Here is a 20,982-nt window from a genome sequence, read left to right on the forward strand (position 1 = left end):
CAACTGCTCAGTAACTACCCACCACCCACATGTCCCTCCCTTTGTTGGCTTATAAATTCACAAGCATGCTTCACTTCATTCCCAAAGAATCACCATTCCTCCATACTTCATTCACACTATCTTTTTACACTGAAAAATGGGTGTAATCAAACAATGTTGAGGATTCATCCAGCCCCAGCATAATTACTAATGAAACCATTATCAGAACCTTCAGAGTTGTCAACAGGCAAACAATGGAGAATCACAATGTTTGCCTGCCCCCCCAGAAGACCACTTGCCAAAACTCAAGCACCGTTTATCAGAAATCTTCTTCCCTGATGACCCTCTCCACAGATTCAAGAACCAGGAATGGTGTAAAAAACTCCTTCTCGGGCTTCAGTTCTTCTTCCCCATTTTCCAGTGGGGGCCTCAGTATAATCTCAATCTCCTGAGGTCTGATGTCATCTCTGGTCTCACCATTGCAACCTCGCCATCCCTCAGGTAACATAACATAACATGCATGCGCCATACATACATACATGCATGATGTTATGTATGCGTTGTGTGTTTTTTATGATGTTAATGGTATTTGTTTTTAAGGGACAAGGACTCTGAGTTGGGTTACTGTGTATATTCCGTTTGTCTTGGATCATTAGAGTGGCGGTTTCTTATATTTCCTTCATCAAATTGTTTTCTTGTAATTAATATATGACTAAAGCATCTGGGGTTTAACCTTGGTTCCTGTGTTTGAACCTCGTGATGAATTTCAGTTTACTGACTTTTTAGTTTTCACATTTTGCATCACATGATGAAATTCAGCTTGAAGCTAAAACTTTTATGTTTCTCAATGCGGGAATCAGCTATGCAAAGCTTGCAAATTTGCCTCCAATAGTTGGACTCTGTTAGTTCAATCTCATAACACTAGTTTTAATACTGATTGTGCTTATGAAACTGTAGTTACTAGTTTATCAGTAAATTATGAACTGGGATGGTTTATACATGCAGATTCAGCTTTGTGCCTCCATTGATTTACTCTATTCGGGGAGTTTCTAAACATCTTGGTGTTGGTCCATCTCTTAGCTTCTTTGGTTATGGGATCAATGCTTCAAGAGGCTGTTTCCTACACTCAAGATCCAATTCTATATCTCAAACTGGCCTTTACTGCCACCTTCTTTGCTGGTGTGTTTCAGGCTCTCTTTAGGTCTACTAAGGTATCGAATCACGGAAATTTCCGCAAATTAATGTTTTGCTTTGACCGTTTACTGGGTGAAGATGATCATCATGTCAAGCATAATAGAAATTGGTCCTGAAGAAAGACCGAAAAGCCTTAAAAGTTGATTTCAGTTAATGGTTTGCAGCTAGGCTTTATAATCGATTTTCTTTCGAAGGCAACACTTATCGGCTTCATGGCTGGAGCGGCAGTCATTGTATCATTGCAACACCTCAAAGGATTGCTTGGATTGTTCATTTTAACTACCAAATGCAATTTATTCCTGTAATGTCCTCTGTTTTCAGCCACAGAGATGAGGTTAGTGGCTTTACTGAAAGCAAGCAATATGCTACCTTTTGGTATCATTTTGGAAGTACTGTTGTTGATTTTTCTACGCCATGTTTCATTTTTAAATGAATTCTGAAACTCAACTGTCGAAGTGTTATTCAACGGCTGAAATACAAAGCTAAATGAGTAAAAGTTGTATGTGCAGTGGTCCTGGCAAACTGTTGTATTGGGTTCAGCTTCCTGGTTTTTCTATTGACAACAAGGCATATTGTAAGTGTCTTTTTACCTGCAAAGTTAATTACCCAGATTCTCATATTATTCTCCTAACGTTTATTGATGTCTCATCTTTAACGATTCGGCACAGAGCATGACGAAACCAAAGCTTTTCCTGGCTATCGGCAGCTGCCCCATTAACATCAGTTATTCTTTCAACTCTTTTAGTCTTGGCATCAAATCAAAGGCTCATGGAATCTCAATTGTAAGTCCTGAAAACTTGTTTACACTTCCTTTACAGAGATTACAAAGGATCCTGAAACAAGTCTCTGGTGCAACCACTAATGCAAAAAATTCTTCTCCAGATCGGCCACTTGCCAAGGGTTTGAATCCACCTTCCTCAAACATGTTATACTTTAGGCGCTTTCCTGGCTGTAGCTGTCAAAACTGGCCTTGTTACTGGGATCCTTTCTCTCACTGTAGGTTGCCAAAACTAGCACTGAAATCTTGATGGCTTAGTCAAGATTTACTTTCCATATGAGTATTTTCAAGAACTTGCCTTATTTCATGTATAAATTTCACTCTTTCATGGCTTAGTCAAGATTTACTTTCCATATGTATTTCAAGAACTTGCCTATATGTATAAATTTCACTCTTTCTAAAATTTAATCTTTTATTTGTTCAGGAAGGAATTGCTGTGGGAAGGACATTTGCTTCATTAAAGAATTACCAAGTTGATGGCAACAAAGAAATGATGGCTATGGTTTCATGAACATGGCTGGTTCATGCACTTCATGCTATGTTACCACAGGTGACGATCCACTGTTCATTTCACCATCTGATTTTCATGTCGATACGGTTTTCATAATTTCTAACATGTTGTGTTCCGGCCACTCTTCCAGGTTCATTTTCTCGATCTGCTGTAACTACAATGCCGGAGCACAACAGCAGTTTCTAATATAGTAATGGCTTCGGCTGTGCTTGTGACTCTGCTGTTTCTCATGCCATTGTTTTACTACACTCCTAATGTCATCCTGGGAGCCATCATTATAACAGCAGTGATGGCTTATTGATTATCAGTCCGCATACAAATTATGGAAAGTTGCACTCTTGATTTCATAGCTTGCTTGTGTTCCTTCTTTGGGTTCTTTTCATTTCTGTGCCCCTTGGTCTCGCCATCGCAGTAGCTTCCATTCTAAATTTTTCCTTTTTCTCTTTGTTGTACTGCACTCTGGGTCATTATCTGATGCCTTTGCCGAAAAATTCAGGTCGCAATTTCAGTGTTCAAGATTCTCTTGCTGTCACCAGGCCAAACAGTGGTCCTAGGCAACATTGCAGGAACTCATATACCATAGCCTCAGCCGATACAGAAATGCTCTAAGAGTATCTTCGTTCTCATTCTTGCTGTTGAATCTCCCATTTACTTTGCCAATTCCACTTATCTTCAAGATAGAATATTGAGATGGGTTCACGAGGAGGAAGAGTGGATAAAGGCAAACAATGGGAGCACCAAAATGCATAATTCTGGACATGACTGGTAAGTTGTTTAATTGCTCTTCGCAAATTTCCCATCATTTCCACTTAGAAGCTCCTGTGCAATTAGCTTACAGATTTTCTCTTTCTTTTGCAGCTGTGACAGCCATAGACACAGCGGTATTGACATGGTGCGCGAACTAAGAAAGATGCTGGAGAAACGATCGCTTCAATAAGAACTGCTAAAAAAAATAACTCTTGGAATGCCACATTCTTGAAGCATTTTAGCTAATCTTGGTGCTTTCTTTGCAGCTTGTGTTGGTAAATCCTGTTGGAAGTGTGATGGAAAAGCTGCATCAGTCAAAAGTTTTGGAGTCCTTCCGACTGAACGGCCTCTATCTCACAGTTGCAAAGCTGTGTCAGACATTTCATCTTTGTGGAAGGCTCATGCATGAATGAATTCTACAAGGCTGCGGTTGAAAGTTACGAATAATATAAAAGAAATGAAAGAGAGTAACTGACAACTTAAAACCTTGGCAGTCTAGGAAGAATTCTAAAGAGCGGGGAACTTTGTTTCTTTTTTTCTTTGTGAGATACATTGTTTAACTTAAAAAGTTAATGGCCAGTGCCTGCTCTTCTAAGAAGAGATTTGGAAGGTTCACAAATCTCATCTTAACTTAATGCAAAGTCTGGCCATGCCATGACGGAGCTTAGTGTAACCGAAACAAAGTAATGAATTTTCATTATTTTAATTTCATGTTAGATCAAAATGTTTTAATTCTCTCTTTTCTCCAATGAAATCAGAATACTACAGCAATCTTAAGCTAAATGCTGCACAATATAAAACCTGAACTAGTTGAGGCAACCACAAAATCCTTCTTGGTTTAGTGTTCGTCGTAGAAGATATATTTCAAAATAAATTGGTATATTTTATAAAAATAAATATGACACATGAAGGAAACATTCAGTGCTTAAGGCTAATGATTTGATGTGATTTGATGTAAATGTGGCAACAGGCAATTGCTGAAAAAAAAAAACCACTTACTCTAGAGAAGGGCACAGCTGAAATGAGATAATGGGCAGATAAAATAATCTGAGATATGGCATCTTTGATGATGACTTAAGTCCTTTACATATGTTAGCAGGGTGCCACTACATGTGCAATAAATGAATCAGCAAGCAATGGCTAAAATTGAAGTCAAAGGCAGCCTGAAACAAGCAACGGGCTAAAGATAAGGGAGATAGAAGGAAATAAGTTTATAATTCAGAGGATATGGCCTCCGATTAACTTGGCAGACACAACCACGAAAAACAAGAAAAAAGAAAGAACTTGCAGTCTTGCAGCCAACCAAAAATTCAATACAAGGCTTCAATGAGGTGGGCTGATACATGGAGTAATAATGGTGTAAAGATGACGGGATAGCAGAAAAAATATCTAAATGTGTAGTACATATTCAACTACAAATGTATATTTCTTGTATATTATAAAGGAGCCACACAAGTTTTATCCTAAAACTGTGATCATCAATACAATTTGAAAGAAAAGCCAGAAATTGCCCAAAATTAAGAAAAGCAAGAAGCCAATATCACTAAATTAAAGCCCTCTGAGATCAGATCTAACATTCATCTTGTTCTCCATGCCACTAACAAAGCATGATGCCTTGGAATATATTCCATGCTATATGAATGTGATTCGTTTAAAAAGTTAATAGCTCCATAACAGAAAACATGACGGGACCCTGTACCTCACTCCATTTTGCTGACTAACCCCCACAGTCCAGCATTGAGTGTGTGACAAATGTTGTATAAACTCTTTTGTGCAAGTAGGAAGCGGTTTTCCCTTGACCGCCCCAGGCCCTTAAATAAGACCAGCAAGTGCATGTGTTCTTGAGGAGACACCGCTGAGATCAACAGGAGTATGACTAGCCTTCAGGAACCAAAGAAATTAACTATAAAGTTGCAGGACGTCAACCACTTAGTAGAGCGTAGACCAAACGCAAAATGTTGCTAAAGTCGACACAATTGGAGGAAAAACCTTAATCAAATTTAGTTTAGGAACCCATATTTCTCCTTAGAAAAATAGCAAAAGTGCCCCATTCATTCACATAATGGGAACCTCAACATTGATATTATCAAAAAAATAAGAAAAAAACTAATCAACTACACAATTACTGTAAACAAGAAAACAGTATGAGAAACACATCATCTTTCTCAAAATCACCTATAATTGTACATTACCAGTTTCCTAACACATACATACCAAGTCTGACGTGGTCTATCAATCCATCAAATGAGCACCAACTCAAACTTCTTCTATTGCTCTCCTCCTCCCCACATGCATAGAAAATAATCACAGTTTTAAACAATTTTTTTTTTTGTCACAGATTAGATTGGTATCTAATGAGCTTTGCTCCTTCAAAAGCAGTGAAGAAACTGATGCTGCAATCCCAGAAAAAATTGTTCTGCCTATTGAGTTGTCCTTGTGATTTAACATCTGCATGAAGTGGACAAATTAGTTCAGCTGATACAAAGGCAATTATGAAATTATAAGAGAAAAGAAAGGACGGCAACTGCGTTGCTTTTTGAAATTTAATTCAAAAAATTAAAGCAATTAAAAGCCTCAAAACTGTTTAGCACGCACAAGATCTTCCACAATGTTATGAACCAAAACAAGAGTGAAAGAAAAGATCACCAATCTAACATAAACTTGAAAAAGATTCCACTAGCATTTCTTCTCTTTATTAACTGAAACACAGAACTGTTTCCCATTTATCTATTTTCTATTTCAGGAATCAATCTAAATTATTTGCTTGAATAAGTTCAGGCGCAAACAATTCGAGGGTGTTCAGACATTCCATCTTAGCATTAACTTCAAAGAATATAATTCAAAAGTTGGAGAGCAATGCCAGTATCCAGCAGAGCATAGAGATGAGGCAGGCAGCATGGCACAGAACATATGAAGTTATAAACTCACACCCAAACACCATTCATTGCAACAAAAATGAGTCAAAAGCCTCTATTAATAAATTTGGAAATTAAAAAATAAAAAAATAAAAAAGATATGAAAATACACATGGAAAAAAAAATAATAAAATAAAAATTTCCACACCAAGATTGCTTGAAGAATCAATTTAACGTATAATGAAAAAATTTCTTACTTGCTCTGTGGCGTGTTATCGGAATCTCTCGCAGTTCACTCTAATGCATAGATATTCACCTAGCAAAGCCATCACTGCAAGTCCATGCCATTAACAACCCACCACGTGATTGAGGAGGGCCACCCCCCATATGTGATGCATATAAATAGATGGATGATGTACAGTGTGCTGAAAAATCTAAGCACTTCTTTGCCCTCTCAACTATATAAAGCATATATCCGCCCTGCACAAACAGAGTAACTCGCATGTTAGTTAAACACAACCATGGAGATTGATTTCAAATATGAATCTGTAAAACTAACATGATTCAGGGTCTTTTTTTAATTTCCATGAACATAAATGCAATAAGTGAAATATGGAACAAGTAATAAATAAAAATTGATAGTTCATCTAAACAATTAGCCATGTCTTCTGACATAAATAATCCCACCAGATACTGAGGTAGAATGAGCAATTGGTCTCTCAAATGCAGATACATACACAATGAAAAATGCATTGACAAGGAAATTGTCAAGATGACATTAAATAATTTAACTAATCCATCTATTCAATCCAAACTACCTTGTACAGTTACAAACTCATTAACTTCCGTTTTGCACTATACCACACAGCAACTTAGCAATTAACAAATTAATGAACACCACGTAAATCAACATCATAAATTCATTAATTATCCCTGACAATGGAACCATACAATTTCACTTATAGTCACCTAACTAAATCATTTACAAAGATAAATTAAAGCAAAAGGATTTATATCCTCACCAGCAACCGAAGCCAGCAGAATCGAAGCAATGACACACCAACCGTTGACCGTAGAGGCAGTGATGGTAGCAAAGTCAAAGAAATACCACAAGACCTACCGCGATGCCCGAGTGCCAACGAAAATGGATAAAAATACACCAAGACTGGTATAGTATAGGCATTGAAGACAAACAATTGTGGCAACATTAGCCAGGGATCCCATACAACTGCACCATAGAACATTTCTTCAACCACCACTTTTAAAATACCAGATCAGTCAAAACTACAAAACTGCCGCAACTCAATTCTTTAAACCAAAATTCAACTAAAATCTTCAATACCCAGATCACCAGAAGTTACAAGAATGGGACCAAAATTTATTCAAACTAAATCTTCAATACCCATATCACCAAAACCTAGAAATATGCCACCAACCAAATAACCAGAACCAAATTGTCAAATCTAAACAAAAAAAAAAAAAAAAAAAATCCAATTTTTGAACTATTTTCTATTTCGCTTCAAACCCTAACTCCAAAAGAATCAAACTTCAATGCTAATTAAAGCATTAAAGCTGAAACCCAAGTTTGTTTAAGGGAACTGTCTGGGAAATCAAGAAATTTGGAGGAAACAATCAACCAAATCTGAAGGGCAACAAAAACACAGACTGTCAAAAAGAAAAGGAAATTAGAACAAAATATTGTATCAGATTTGTGTTAAATTGAGCAAGAGATACTGGGCATGAGGAGGCTTTGTCGAAAGAAAGATTGGATTGAGGACGAGAAAAAGGCTATGCACCATGACCAAAACATACGTACAGGTAATTAATTAGTAAAAGAAAATGGTATTGGATTTAGATTTTAGAATACCTGAAAATTTGTTCACCCTTTTGTATCTGAAGTGACAAGTCTCAACAATTCCCATGTTTGTCAATTTCGTTAATATAAAATTACATTAAAGCCCTTACCCTTTATTTAATTATAATAGATCTTGTTGGTTAAAAATTGACAATTACGACAATATCTCCTATGAGGGAGGAATATCTAGTAACGTGTGATTCAAAAAATTTATATTATAAGAATATTATATTAATATGTTTGATTAGAAGATAAATATTATCGGAGAGGTTTTTTTTGAATTATTCTTCTTTTTAATATTATTATTATTTAGAGTGGTACTTTTAACCCCTTATATTTAAGAATTTAGCGAAAATACCATAGCTATAACAAAAGTATAAATTTAATAAAATAACCCCAGTCACCCAAGATGATTGTCGGCCACCACTGCTGGCTGCCTCAACAATCACCGGAACAGCACAACTGACCGAATCTAGCCGGTTGTGTGTTGATCTAACCGTTTCTAACCAGATCCATAGCCAGAAATGACAGCATTTGGGCTATTGTTATTTGGTGAACATAGGGCATTTGTGTCCAAATGATTATTAATTAAGGGCAAAATTGATAAAAATAGGGGATTACCCCGGTAATAAAAAAATAACACCCTTCCAATCGGTAATTGGATTATCCCCCTATTCTTACAGTAATCACTGTTGTTATTGAAAATTACCGAAATCTTTTTTCACCAGTACCAACCGATGTTAAATATCTATTTCCAAATATCAAAAATTGATTTGGTTTATTTTCAACTAGGTTCAGTTGATAATTAAACTGAATTTGGGGTTCGAGCCTATGTTTGACCTTTCTTGTTTCATTTTTTTCATGACCAGTGAAAATGATTTTTTTGGGTAATCAGTATGCTACTTCACGCATCTCAATTATCTCTGAAGTCTATTGAACACCTTACAGCCCAAATGATCAGTAAACCACATTTTATTGTGGTAGTGGACCCTAAGTTTGAACCTAAAGACTCAATGTAAGGGAGCAAACCTCCTTGACCGTCAGACCAACTACTTGGGGTTAACCATGTGAGATTATTGACTGTTAGTTGGTGAACATTTTTTGATTTGAGATCAAAGCTTCATAGGTTTGATTCAAATTGTGGTCACAATCAAAGTGATTCATCTTCCAGCAACTACTTCAAGTTGTTGAAGGGGGATCAATCACGTTGCTGCTGTGGTCAGTACTAGTGTTTTTCGGGACAGTTCCAATTGCCAATCAAAATTATGTACTCATTTTATAGCATTCAACTGGAAAATCATATTTGTCACTTTTCAATGTTGAGAACAAACTATTTGAACAATGTTATGGCATACTTCAAAACCAGAAAAGAATAAGATCATGCAGAATTGACTCCTCAACTTAGATAGTATACAAGAAGATAATGAGAAGAAAACTCAGGTAATCTCATTCCTCGATTAACATTTATACAATGATCATATAATAGCACTGAAAATTTGTCGAAAAAGCAAAAGCTCGGAAACAAGTTTCATAGATGACATACGAACATACAATATCGAGAAAATATTAAATGAAAACTGAATGGTCCAGAGTTTCATTCTGAACTAGCCTTTCTCCTCCTCCCGGTTCTCTTTGCAGCAACAGTGACATTATCTTCGTCATCAGAATTTGATAAATCATCCTTTCTCCTCCTGCCAGTTCTCTTTGCAGTATTAGTATCATTATCTTCATCATCAGAATTTAATGAACCATCCTTTCTCCTCCTACCAGTTCTCTTTGTAGTGTCAGGGAAATTGTTTTCTTCTTCGCTTTTCTGAGGATGTTGATCATTTACAAGAAGCTTGGATGAATTTATTTTACTCCTTAACCGCAGTACTTCACCCTTAGCAGATCCCAATTCCTCTTCAAGTTTTTTTGCTTTCTTGTCCAAACTGTCCCTTTCTTGGCCAAGCCTCATGACAAGATTATGGGCATCTTCCATGTTTTCTCGGGCTTCTTGAGCTACGTTCTTTTGCTCTGTTAGGGACTTGTAAAGCACCTCTTTCTCATCTTTGAGACTAGAAATATGAGAATTAGCATTATCTAGGTCTCTAGAAAGTGTCAACACATTTCTGTTCATGTCATCAAGTGATTTGGTAGCCTCTTCCAGATCAATTTCAAGGGACTTCCGTGCCTCCTTGTCCTTCAAGATTTGCTTCTCCAAAGCTTGTAGTTCATTGTTCAAAGAGGCAACAACATTTTTCTCTTCTTTCAAATCATTGGCTGTGGCTTCTGCTTTCTTATAAATGTCTACCAGTTCCTTTTGTAGGCTATTACGATTTTCAGTTGCAGCAGCCAGTTGATGGGTCACAATTTGCAGCTCCTCACTAGTCTTCTTCAAAAGCTCCTTCGATGCAGTGAGCTCACTGGCTAGCACTTCACTACTTTGTTTTGCCTCATCAAGGCTTTTCTGAAATGTTTCCCTAATTTCAGCAAAATCAGCTTTCACCCTCGAAATTTCGGACTCAAGCTCTGAGCACAAATTTGTTGATTGTACTAGTTGATTTTCCAGATCAGAAGCCTCATTCCTCGTCTTGCCAAGAGTCTCCTGAGTAGTTGCGAGTTCATGTTTGAGATTTTCTACATTACTCAATTCCACATCCAGCATTTTCCTCAAGTCATCCTTTTCTTGGGTCAACTTAGCAATTGTTGTTTGACTTCCACGCACTTCATTCTGAGCAAGCTCATGCTTTTCCTTCAGCTCATGAAGTTCCTCTTCTCTTTCTCCCAATAGCTTTGCCTCAAAAGCTGCCTTCTTTTCAGAAGATAACTTCAGATCATCATACTCCTTTTGAACATCATCAATTTTCCTCTTGGAATCATCTGTCTCAACTATTAAAGAACTAACCGTTGCATTTAATTCATCCACCAAAGTACTCCTCAATTCTAGTTCTTTTTTATTTTTCAAGAGTTCATCCCTCAATCCTTTGACTTCTGCATCTGCTTTGGCTAGTTCATCCTTGGTCTGCTTGTAGATAGAATTCAAGTTCTTCAACTCCATTTCCTTCTCAGCAAGAGAAGATCTGAACTGTTGAACACTATCATTCTTATCTTTTAGCTCTAAACTGAGTAAATTAACCCTGTCTTGTAAGGCTTCGATTGAATCAAGCTTTTCCTTGAGTTTTTCTTCAAGTGCACTTTTATCTTCCCCAGCCTTCAAGAGACTGGATTGAAGACTATCAATTTGTACTTTAAGCTCCTCAATCAATTTTTTTTCATTTTTGAGCTCCTGCCCTAGGCCTGTAATTGTGCTGTTAGCTGAATTTAGTTGATTCATTAAAACCTGCTGTTCTTCCTTCGCTGTTTTGAGTAGCTTTGTTCGCTCTTCTTGTTCTTTTTGTAGTTTAGACTCAAATTCTTTCTTCAATGACAAAATGGAAGCTTCCTTTTCACTGAGTCTGTTTTTCATCTGTGCATTTCAAGCAGTGTATGCTGGGTTAAAAACCAACATCCAAAAATGACATTCAGATAGAGTGATATGGATAATTTAGGAATCCATAGAGCAGATAAAATCATGCTAGTGAATTCAGCTCGTGATAAAAACTTGACAATAAGATTAAGAGCAGCTTACAGATTCTATAGTTGCAACAGATGCTTTTTTATCTTTCTGAGTCAAAGCATAAAGTGGGGCAAGCACAGCAGTCCCAAATATTCCAAGTGCATTAAGAAAAGAAAGAAAGGGATTTGATGGTGGATCTCTTTGAAGTGCCAGCTGATCAAGAAAAGAAATTCATTTAGGTGTTTCAAACTTGACAAACTAAAAATAACAGAACCTAGGATTCTGGATTCATTTACAAACGAGCAAAGATTAAGACCTCTGATTTTTGGCTTTCCACTGGTGTATTTAGCACACTTTCCTCTGTAAGGACATAAATAAGCATATTAAACATCTAGGAGATTTAAAAGCAATTCAAAATAACTAAAGTTATAATAGAAAAGATAGAGTAGTCCACCGAAAGGACCAAAAAGAGCCAGAACCTTAATTGGTGATTTAAATGGATTAACAAAAAAAAAAAAAATGGATCTAAGCTCATGCAATACTTCAACTCATAAAAAGAGGGATGAGTACCCTGAAAATCACTGGGCAATATAGAAACAATCTTGAAAAGTTTTAAGGTAATTTTTCAAAATATTAAACTGAGGGCAATTTTTCTTTATTTCAAAAACCACTGTTTGCCTATTGACAGCATGTGATAGATTAAAAAGAAACAGAAAACAACGCAAGAGTCTAGGCACCACAATGAAAAAATCTAGCCACTTTGGTTTTCTCTCGATCATAAATTACAATAGTTGTTGATCCATAACATACCCTCTCCTCTCTCACTCTCTCAAGGTCATCTTTTTTGGGCTTCCTGCAATATGAGGTTTCACTTTCAAAGTATTCTCCTATGTAACAAATTGATTGGTTAGTAACTTTTCTAGTCCTATTGTTAACACCCCAAAAATGAAACCTTGAGGGGTTCGTCAGGCGCTCCTGCCAGTATGCTCACACTAGGTCTACAGTTTGATACACTGGATCACCTACCTGGCAAAATGCCACGAGTTTCCTGGTTCCCAGAGATTGTTGGGTTTGGTGGGGGTTCCAGTTTTGACCTCGAGTTCGTTCGGGGGTCTGAGTTACCAAAAATGAACAAGTTAAGAATGGAATATGACAGTATATGTCACAGGACATGTAACTTGACAAGTCTTATTATCAGTCACTCGCTTATGTTTATAACATGATAACTCCCCAGCAATTCACGATGAAACTGCAGCATTCTCTCTTATAACTTAAGAAGAAAGAATTGAGCATATTTCAAAAAAGCCCTCGAACTATATTACTAGCTTAAATTAAGCTCCCAAATATGCTTTTTAAACCAAACCAAAACTACAGTATGAGAAACTGATTAGTCTAGACTCTAGCCAAACAAAGGTCAGTGACAAGCCATTTCTAGAGGTAAAAGGTTACATATGAAATGTCCATAAAATACTCAATAAACACTATACAACAGAAACATATAGCCATCAACCAATCATCAATGTAAAACAAATGCAAATGGAAAAATATACATATATATTCTAAAACAACAAGTCAATACAAAAGCTAAAATTGCACTCCACTTCTTGAATCATTAAAGTTAGTTGTTGAATCATGAATCAGAAAACAGTATAACAATTCCAAAGCTAAATTTTGCTACATTTTAATTGCATCAAATCAAAAAACCACAAAAGACAAACGAGCTCACAGGCAATAGTGACTAAATTCCAAATTACCAATTCATAAAGAATTATAAAACAAAAAATAAAGAATACCCATTTCACCAAATGCAATGATGATAATGATATCAAATCAATTACTAAAACCAAACATTAAGTCATGAACAGTGCCGTACTTCATTATAACGAAATCTCGAAACCAATGAAAAACATAACTCACTTGTTACTAAACCTTCAAGAGCTGTAGCTCTGAGTTTCAAGAAAGGAAGAACTGAAATACCCACAAGAAGAACAGCTCTCCTCTTGTTGGAAACATTTTCATCGAAGTCATCTTGTCTCAAAGAAGCCATAGTTGAGACTCTGTTCCTCCTCTTGGTCTCTGCATTTCTTGCATACAAAAAGACTGAAGATTGAGAACATAAAGAAGAGGAGGGAAACTGAAGGGGAGACCAAGAGCTCCCCACTACAAGGTTCATCGTGTGCTTTCCTCTTCCTCTTCTAGTTTTTCTGTTTTTAGATTTCAGATAAAATGAAAGTAGTGAAAGTGTTTTCCTTGTTTTTGTTTTGAGATATCTATCTTCCAAATTCAGTTGGGGATTTCACGAGATAATATCTGAAATGACCAAAATAACCTTAATAATTAAAATTGTTAGAAGAAGAATTATAGGCAATTTTCATTAATCCCATATTAATTAAATATATTTTTGAATACCAAATTATATTATAACTAGACAAGGGCCATGCGTTGCTAAATATAAACTAGTTAGATTACGATATAATAATTGTTAAATTATATAAATTTTATATATATACAAAGTTTTGTTAAGATAAAATTAATAATTGTATCTATATAATTATTAATATCAATTATAGGTAGATGTCATTAAATTTTTCATCCAACTTGAAAAGATCACATGAATATTATATGGTCTAATTATATTTTCAGGATCATCACCTTGTACAATTGATATTATTTTTGTAGACATATCTTTGATATTCAATGTCAATATTTTGTAGTGAATCGTGTATGATATTTAAGATCATATGAATATTATCAAAATCAACTATTTAAACTTAAATTTTATACTGACCTTCCGCAATTTCTATAACTTATATTCATTTTCAAGTTGTGTTGCGCGGGTATGTTTATTATATTTTTTTTACATTATTATTGGTTTTTTTTGTCTTTTAAATATATATTTTTTATATTGAATTGATAATTGAAAAATCAACAAATAAAATATCCACAAATTGAACTCAAAGTCTATATCGTCATGATTCTTCTCAAACATGTCACCATTTGAAATCTGCAACCAAAGTTTAAAACTTTGTTAAGAAAAGCAAAAAAATTTGCAGGATAACCCACTGGGTATTATTGATAAGTCTATAAATCAATCAAAGAAAGAGAAACTTTGTTGAAAAATGTGAACTTTTAAGCAAGAGACTTGTACAGCTAAAGGAAAAAACTGATTTTGATTGTTAAAAATAAAAAATGAATCATTTTTATTATTATTATTTTAGAAATTAAAAAAAAATTAAGAATATTGAGAAGAGAACTCACATAGAAAGCAATAACAACTCTAACAGTATAATTTGAAGCAACTTAATTGAAGTATTGAAGAAGTCATGAAGATAAAGGTTTTGTGACACAAATCTATTTGCTGCAATTAGAATTGACCACCACGCAGAAAAAACATTTGATGATAGCATCCTAAAGAAAGACGATAATTATAAAACCCACAAAACCTACATATCAAATAACAAAATAAATCCAAAAATCAATAAAAAGAGATATAACAATTACAATTAAAACTACATATCAATATTTATATCATTAAAATTGAATTTGTTTTATGTGTATGATGATAAAATGAATTATTCGACAATAGGCCTATAGTTATCCTAATTCATCCTATAATATATCAAATTAAAGCTCTATCTTTCTAGTTTTTAAAGATTTAAACCGCTCATCAATTGGATTTTTATTGAGCAAGTTATGGCTAATTTACTACTGATTGTTCAATGAAAATCAAGAAACAGGAGAAACCAAAATGTGTGTGATAATAAAAGGAATGGCTCGATAGTAGGGCTACAATTATTCAAATTAAGCATATAATATATTAATTCAAAGCTCTGTCTATATAGTTTCTAAAGATGCAAACCTCTCATCAATTGGATTTTTATTGAACAAGTTATGATTAATTTACTACTAATTGTTCAGTGGATACCGAAATATATGTGATGGTAAAATAAATGGTTTGGAAGTGGGGCTACAGTTATCAAAATTAAGCATATAATATATCAAATTAAATTCCTATCTGTCTAATTTCTAAAGATTCAAACCTCTCATCAATTGGATTTTTATTGAGAAAATAATGATCAATTTACTACTTACTGTTTAGTGGAAACTGAAAATGTGCTGATGACAAAATCAATTGTTTGACAGTAGGGCTGCAGTTATCCAAATTAAGCGCATAATACATCAAATTAAATCACTGTCTGTCTAGTTTCTAAAGATTCATACCTCTCATCAATTGGAGTTTTATTGAGCAAGTTATAATTAATTTACTACTGATTGTTCAGTGAAAACTTAAATGTGTGTGATGATAAAATAAATTGTTTACTAAAACTACATGGTTCAGCATCAAACATCAGTTGATATTTGTTAAATAAATGAAATTAGTTATATTCAGCAACAACCCCTCATGATATATGTATGTAACATAAAAAGATATCAACAAAAAGAGATAGAACAATTATAATTAAAACTAGATATCAATATTTGTTTTCTTTTAAGGATAATAATAATTGTTTGACATATTATAAACGGTTTACTAAAGCTACATGGTTCAGCAACAAACATCATATGATATTTGTGATACAAATCAAATTTGTTATATCCAGCAACAACTTGTTTTCGATATATGTATGTAACATAAAAAAATAGCAACAAAAAGAGATAAAACAGATACAATTAAAACTATATATCAATATTTGTTTTGCTTTGTCATCATTAAAATTGAATTGGTTTTATGTGTGTGATGATAAAATGAATGGTTTGACCGTAGGTATATAGTTATCTAAATTCATCATATAATATATCAAATTAAAACTCTATATTTCTAATTTTCAAAGATTTAAACCGCTCATCAATTGAATTTTTATTAAGTAAGTTATGACCAATTTACTACTGATTGTTCAATGGAAATCAAAAAACAGGCGAAACCAAAATGTGTGTGATGATAAATGGAATAGTTCGGCAGTGAGACTACAGTTATCCAAATTAAGCATACACTATCTAGTTTCTAAAGATTTAAACATCTCATCAATTGGAGTTTTATTGAGCAAGTTATGGCCAATTTACTATTGACTATTCAGTAGAAACTGAAATGTATGTGATGATAAAAGGAATGGTTCGGTAGTGAGGCTACAGTTATCCAAATTAAGCGTATAATATATCAAATTAAATCCCTATCTGTTTAGTTTTCAAATATTCAAACCCCTCATCAATTTGATTTTTATTGAGAAAATATGACTAATTTACTACTGACTGTTCAGTGGAAATCAAAAAACAAGGGAAACCAAAATGTGTATGATGATAAAAGAAATAGTTCGGCAATAGGGCTACAGTTATTCAAATTAAGCATATAATATATCAATTTAAAGTCATGTCTATCTAGTTTCTAAATATGCAAACCTTTCATCAATTGGATTTTTATTGAGCAAATTATGGTCAATTTACTACTAACTGGTCAATGAAAGCCGAAATGTATGTGATGATGAAATGAATGATTCTGCAGTGGGGCTACAGTTATCCAAATTAAGCGTATAGTATATCATATTAAAGCATTGTCTGTTTAGTTTCTAAAGATTCAATCCTCCCATTAATTGGATTTTTATTAAGCAAGTTATAGTCAATTTAGTACTGATTGTTCAGTGGAAACCGAAATACGTGTGATGATACCCAAATTTAAGGGATTATCATATTTTGACTAATAATAAATATTTCAAATAACACCTATTAATTGGAAAACGGAATTAGCCAAAATTAATTTATTTAACATATATACTTGCACATCAGGAGGACATAAACAATTAATCATTCATATAACAAATTAAAATATATGAATGTTTTTACAGAAAACATATTCAACACAAATGAACTGTTTATACTAATATAGATATGATACATACTCACAGTTCAGCTGATAAAAGGATCATCCTCGATTTAATCATAGTAAAGTATATGAACATATCCTTGAAAACAAACATAACAAAATTTAATCGATCTTTATGTTAAGATTGTTAAGGAATAATTATTCATTCGTATAACAACTGTTACCTGAAAATGAAATCCACAAGAGTTAATTAATAAAATTGTTAAGGAATACACTTACCGTTTGGCAGGACTAACAAAATTAATCATTCAAATAGATTGACCGAACAAAAACAATCATTCAACCAAATAATAATCGTTAAAATAGTTATGAAACATACTTACAATTTCTTACTAAGATAGTTAGAAGATATGCTTACAGTTCAGAAGAACGAAAATAACAACTCATTTGACAATGTCAATCGGACATCCTTCATTTATTTCATGCCAATTCATGAATCTTTGACTTATAAACAACAACAACAAAAACATAAATAAATAAAAAATCATTGATTAACAAAATCATGAAGAATAAACGTATTATTGACACAAACTGACATGAACCATAAACAATTAACAAAAGACTAGACGTATTGTTGACGTCAATTAACATATTACAATAATACACAACTGAACATATACCCATTTTATAACCCCGTATTTAGACCTTTCGAATGCCAATACAATTAAATACGAATTGAATACTGTCGTAGGCAACCAAGATTAAAAACCTTCCTAACCTAACTACTGAACTGTAAATAGGGTAAGCAATGGTCGATCCCACAAAGAGTGTCTAGCTGAATTTTCGATGATGTGAATAAGGCTGAGGGGTTTTGAATAAAACAGAAAACAATCTTAGCCAAAAACAAAAACAAAGACAATTCAATTCGAAATCAATTAATATAACGAAACTTGGTATCCATCAACATCCACCATCGGAATCTTACAACTGATCATTGATGCAAAAGTAAATCAATTCTTACTTTGAATATTCACCGTTGGAACTATTTTCCTATCTCTCCTTAATTGTAATTAATTAGGAAACAAGCGATCTTAATTAATCTTACCATTAAACAACCCTAGACAAGCTCTATAGATTTAATCTATTGGCAGCTTTAAGAATTATAGAGATCGATGAAGCTAAACAATACAAACTCAAGCTGTTGTATTTAATTTATTCGAGTGTTCCTCTTAAGATTACTAATTCTTGACGCAGCAAATTAATAACCCTAATTGCTTCACAAGTTAGAGGGATCAAACAATTACGGATTTGATATCTAACTTAGCAATAGATTGTAACAAATAATAACCTAGTAGGCCTCCTAGAAATTAAATGAAACAATCATTAAAATAAGCATAGAAGAACATCCAATACTCAAAGCATAAAATTGAACACTAAAATAAAACGGATTAGATCTCACAGTTATTGATTCCGAGGCCTCCGTTTCCTTCGACAGAGTTATAAAAATTAGCCTCTCATGGCCATAAACAAAAACTCCAAAAAGAAAGAAAAAAATTCCAGAGAAGAGAAGAGAGAGGCGTGGTCCCCCTCAAAAACCCTAATCTGGTCCTCTTAACAAAAATCCAGTTCAAGTATTTGAATCCCACTCAATCTCCTAAAAAAAATATTCTAATATCCTAAAATAACATTAATCCTAATCTGACTCTAATTAATTGAAAATAAGATAAAGTCCTAAAATAAAATAGGAAAGTGGTGATTCAGAGCTGTAACTTGCGTGCCACATGTCTTCAAATCCTCCAATAATAAACTGCCCAATTGATTTGCATGACAAGACAGAATGCTCCAGGACATCGGCAGTGCAGGTGTGTCAAATTCAAGCCCGATTACAACCTTGATAAAGTGAGTATCACTCCAAACTCAAAACATGAAAGTTGTAGATCTATTTCTTATGGTTCCACAGCATTTCGAATCATCTCAATCGAAGCTCGGATGAGAGAGTTATGCCCAGATTACAAAGTAGTGTCGAAACTATCCAAATTAACTTAATTAGTTCCATTTTGAAATTAACGCCTTCATTTGCATCCTAAATCAAAATAGAATAATAATGAGTGCATTTAGGCAACAAATACGTATAAAAGACTAAACATTAAGGGGGGTAAATATGATATTTTGCATTCTCATCAAATACGAAGAAAGGTTTGCAATGTCAATACAATAGCCCTATATAATTATTAATAAACATGTATGTTTTTACTATCAATGCAATGCACCTATGTAATCCAATCTTTATATCTATTTATTTAGACTTTGGAATACCAATTTAGTAATTAATATTGTCTACATCATCACCAATAAAATTTAACCATATGACAATCACAAATCCAAGGTGTCATTATGGTTAGACTTTTAGAATGTCAATGCAATCCACCTATATAATTAATATTATTATTAATTATTAATACAATCAATACAATATACTTATATAATCCAATCTTTATATTTATTTATTTAGATTTTGCAATATCAATGCATTAATTAATATTGTCTCCATCATTACCAATAAAATTCAACCACATGACAATCACAAATCTAAGGTGTCATTATGGTTAGACTTTTAGAATGTTAATGCAAAGCACCTGTACTATTATTATTATTATTATTATTATTATTATTATTATTATTATTAATATATATTCTATTTTTTTAATTAATTAATAATTATAGATGGAGCAATAAATGTCAATTCAACATATCAAGATTGAGCAATTTGATTGGTTTGTCAATTCAATATGTCAAAATGAAGTAATTCTAGAGCTTCTAAAATGTGTCACGTGTCGATCAACCTATATGAGTATTCAGCTTTATATATATATAAGGATTTTTTTTCCCTTCTATATGGGTTAATTATTTATCTAAACAAACATTACATTTATAAATATCATGTTATTGGGTGTTTCTTTAGGTAAATAATTAACCCATATAGAAGGAAAAAAAATCCTTAAATAATTAATTCTACATAATGGTAAAACTTGGTTAATAATTAAAGATTAATTTGATAATATGACATAATTAAATGAGCACAAAATTGGAGCCTTTCAAAATACACTTCACTCAATAAGCTGGATATTTGCACTTTTTTATTGAACATCCACCAATCAAAATTTTCCAAGTGGGAAAAATTCACTTTTATCCTCAAACCTCAACCTGCCTAAAGGCATAGTCTGCCACGTGTCAGGCTCTTGTCAAACCTTAAATTTTAGCGCCCAAATCTAACAAAATATTGGTTTAGATCTTACTTCATTTTGTTCATCATCTTTCTTGCCCAATAAAGGAATCTAAAAGCATCTACAATTAAGTTTTAAAGGTAAATTTTATTTATTTGTAATTGTTACTATTGGTATTAGAATAAGTCACCCATTGGGGATGACCCTTAATATGGATAAGACGCGATGAAGCTTGGGGACAGTTGCTATCTCGAGTCGAGATCTACGAAATCATCCGATTGAGAAATGGGTCGACGTAAACCCATATGAATACCCTCCTCTTATAAACTAGTTTTAAGAGTGAATTCTATCCGTTCATGGTTATTACACTTTATTTTATTTTATTTCTCATTTTCTTTCTCTCTGCTATCTTATAGTGTAACATCTGAATAGATTTATTTCATTTTATGTTCAATGAATTGAATGCTGGTCTCTTGTGTTGGCCAT

General features: G+C 33.6%; 1 protein-coding gene and 2 pseudogenes across 3 annotated transcripts; 1 reads left to right on the forward strand and 2 right to left on the reverse strand.

Annotated features, from left to right (window-relative positions):
• Window positions 1-233: 233 nt before the first annotated feature.
• On the forward strand, window positions 234-3,681 carry LOC116123644 (annotated as a pseudogene).
• Window positions 3,682-5,541: 1,860 nt separating this feature from the next.
• Window positions 5,542-7,426, reverse strand: LOC116123666 (annotated as a pseudogene).
• Window positions 7,427-9,307: 1,881 nt separating this feature from the next.
• LOC116123717 (MAR-binding filament-like protein 1-1) lies at window positions 9,308-13,615 on the reverse strand. Of its 3 annotated transcripts, XM_031409474.1 has the most exons (5): window positions 13,375-13,615; window positions 12,484-12,570; window positions 11,774-11,817; window positions 11,530-11,670; window positions 9,308-11,367 (listed from the first exon to the last, which is right to left on the reverse strand). In XM_031409474.1, the coding sequence occupies exons 1-5, from the start codon at window positions 13,502-13,504 to the stop codon at window positions 9,514-9,516; spliced, it is 2,256 nt and encodes a 751-aa protein (XP_031265334.1). In that variant the 5' UTR covers window positions 13,505-13,615; the 3' UTR covers window positions 9,308-9,513. The 3 variants fall into 3 exon arrangements, with proteins under 3 accessions (XP_031265334.1, XP_031265335.1, XP_031265336.1); XM_031409475.1 differs by lacking the exon at window positions 12,484-12,570 and having other exon boundaries at window positions 9,309-11,367; window positions 13,375-13,614; XM_031409476.1 differs by lacking the exons at window positions 11,774-11,817; window positions 12,484-12,570; window positions 13,375-13,615 and having other exon boundaries at window positions 9,311-11,390; window positions 11,530-11,646.
• Window positions 13,616-20,982: the final 7,367 nt, after the last annotated feature.

The sequence above is a fragment of the Pistacia vera genome, unplaced genomic scaffold (assembly GCF_008641045.1).
Source record: "Pistacia vera cultivar Batoury unplaced genomic scaffold, PisVer_v2 Contig144, whole genome shotgun sequence".
Taxonomy (NCBI): domain Eukaryota; kingdom Viridiplantae; phylum Streptophyta; class Magnoliopsida; order Sapindales; family Anacardiaceae; genus Pistacia; species Pistacia vera.

Coding starts and splice junctions, on each gene's coding strand:
- LOC116123717 (XM_031409474.1), bottom strand. CDS start 13,504: ATGGCTTCTTTGAGACAAGATGACTTCGATGAAAATGTTTCCAACAAG. Junction 12,571..13,374: donor TCTTGAAGGTTTAGTAACAA/GTGAGTTATGTT, acceptor TTGGTAACTCAG/ACCCCCGAACGAACTCGAGG. Junction 11,671..11,773: donor TGGAAAGCCAAAAATCAGAG/GTCTTAATCTTT, acceptor TTTCTTGATCAG/CTGGCACTTCAAAGAGATCC.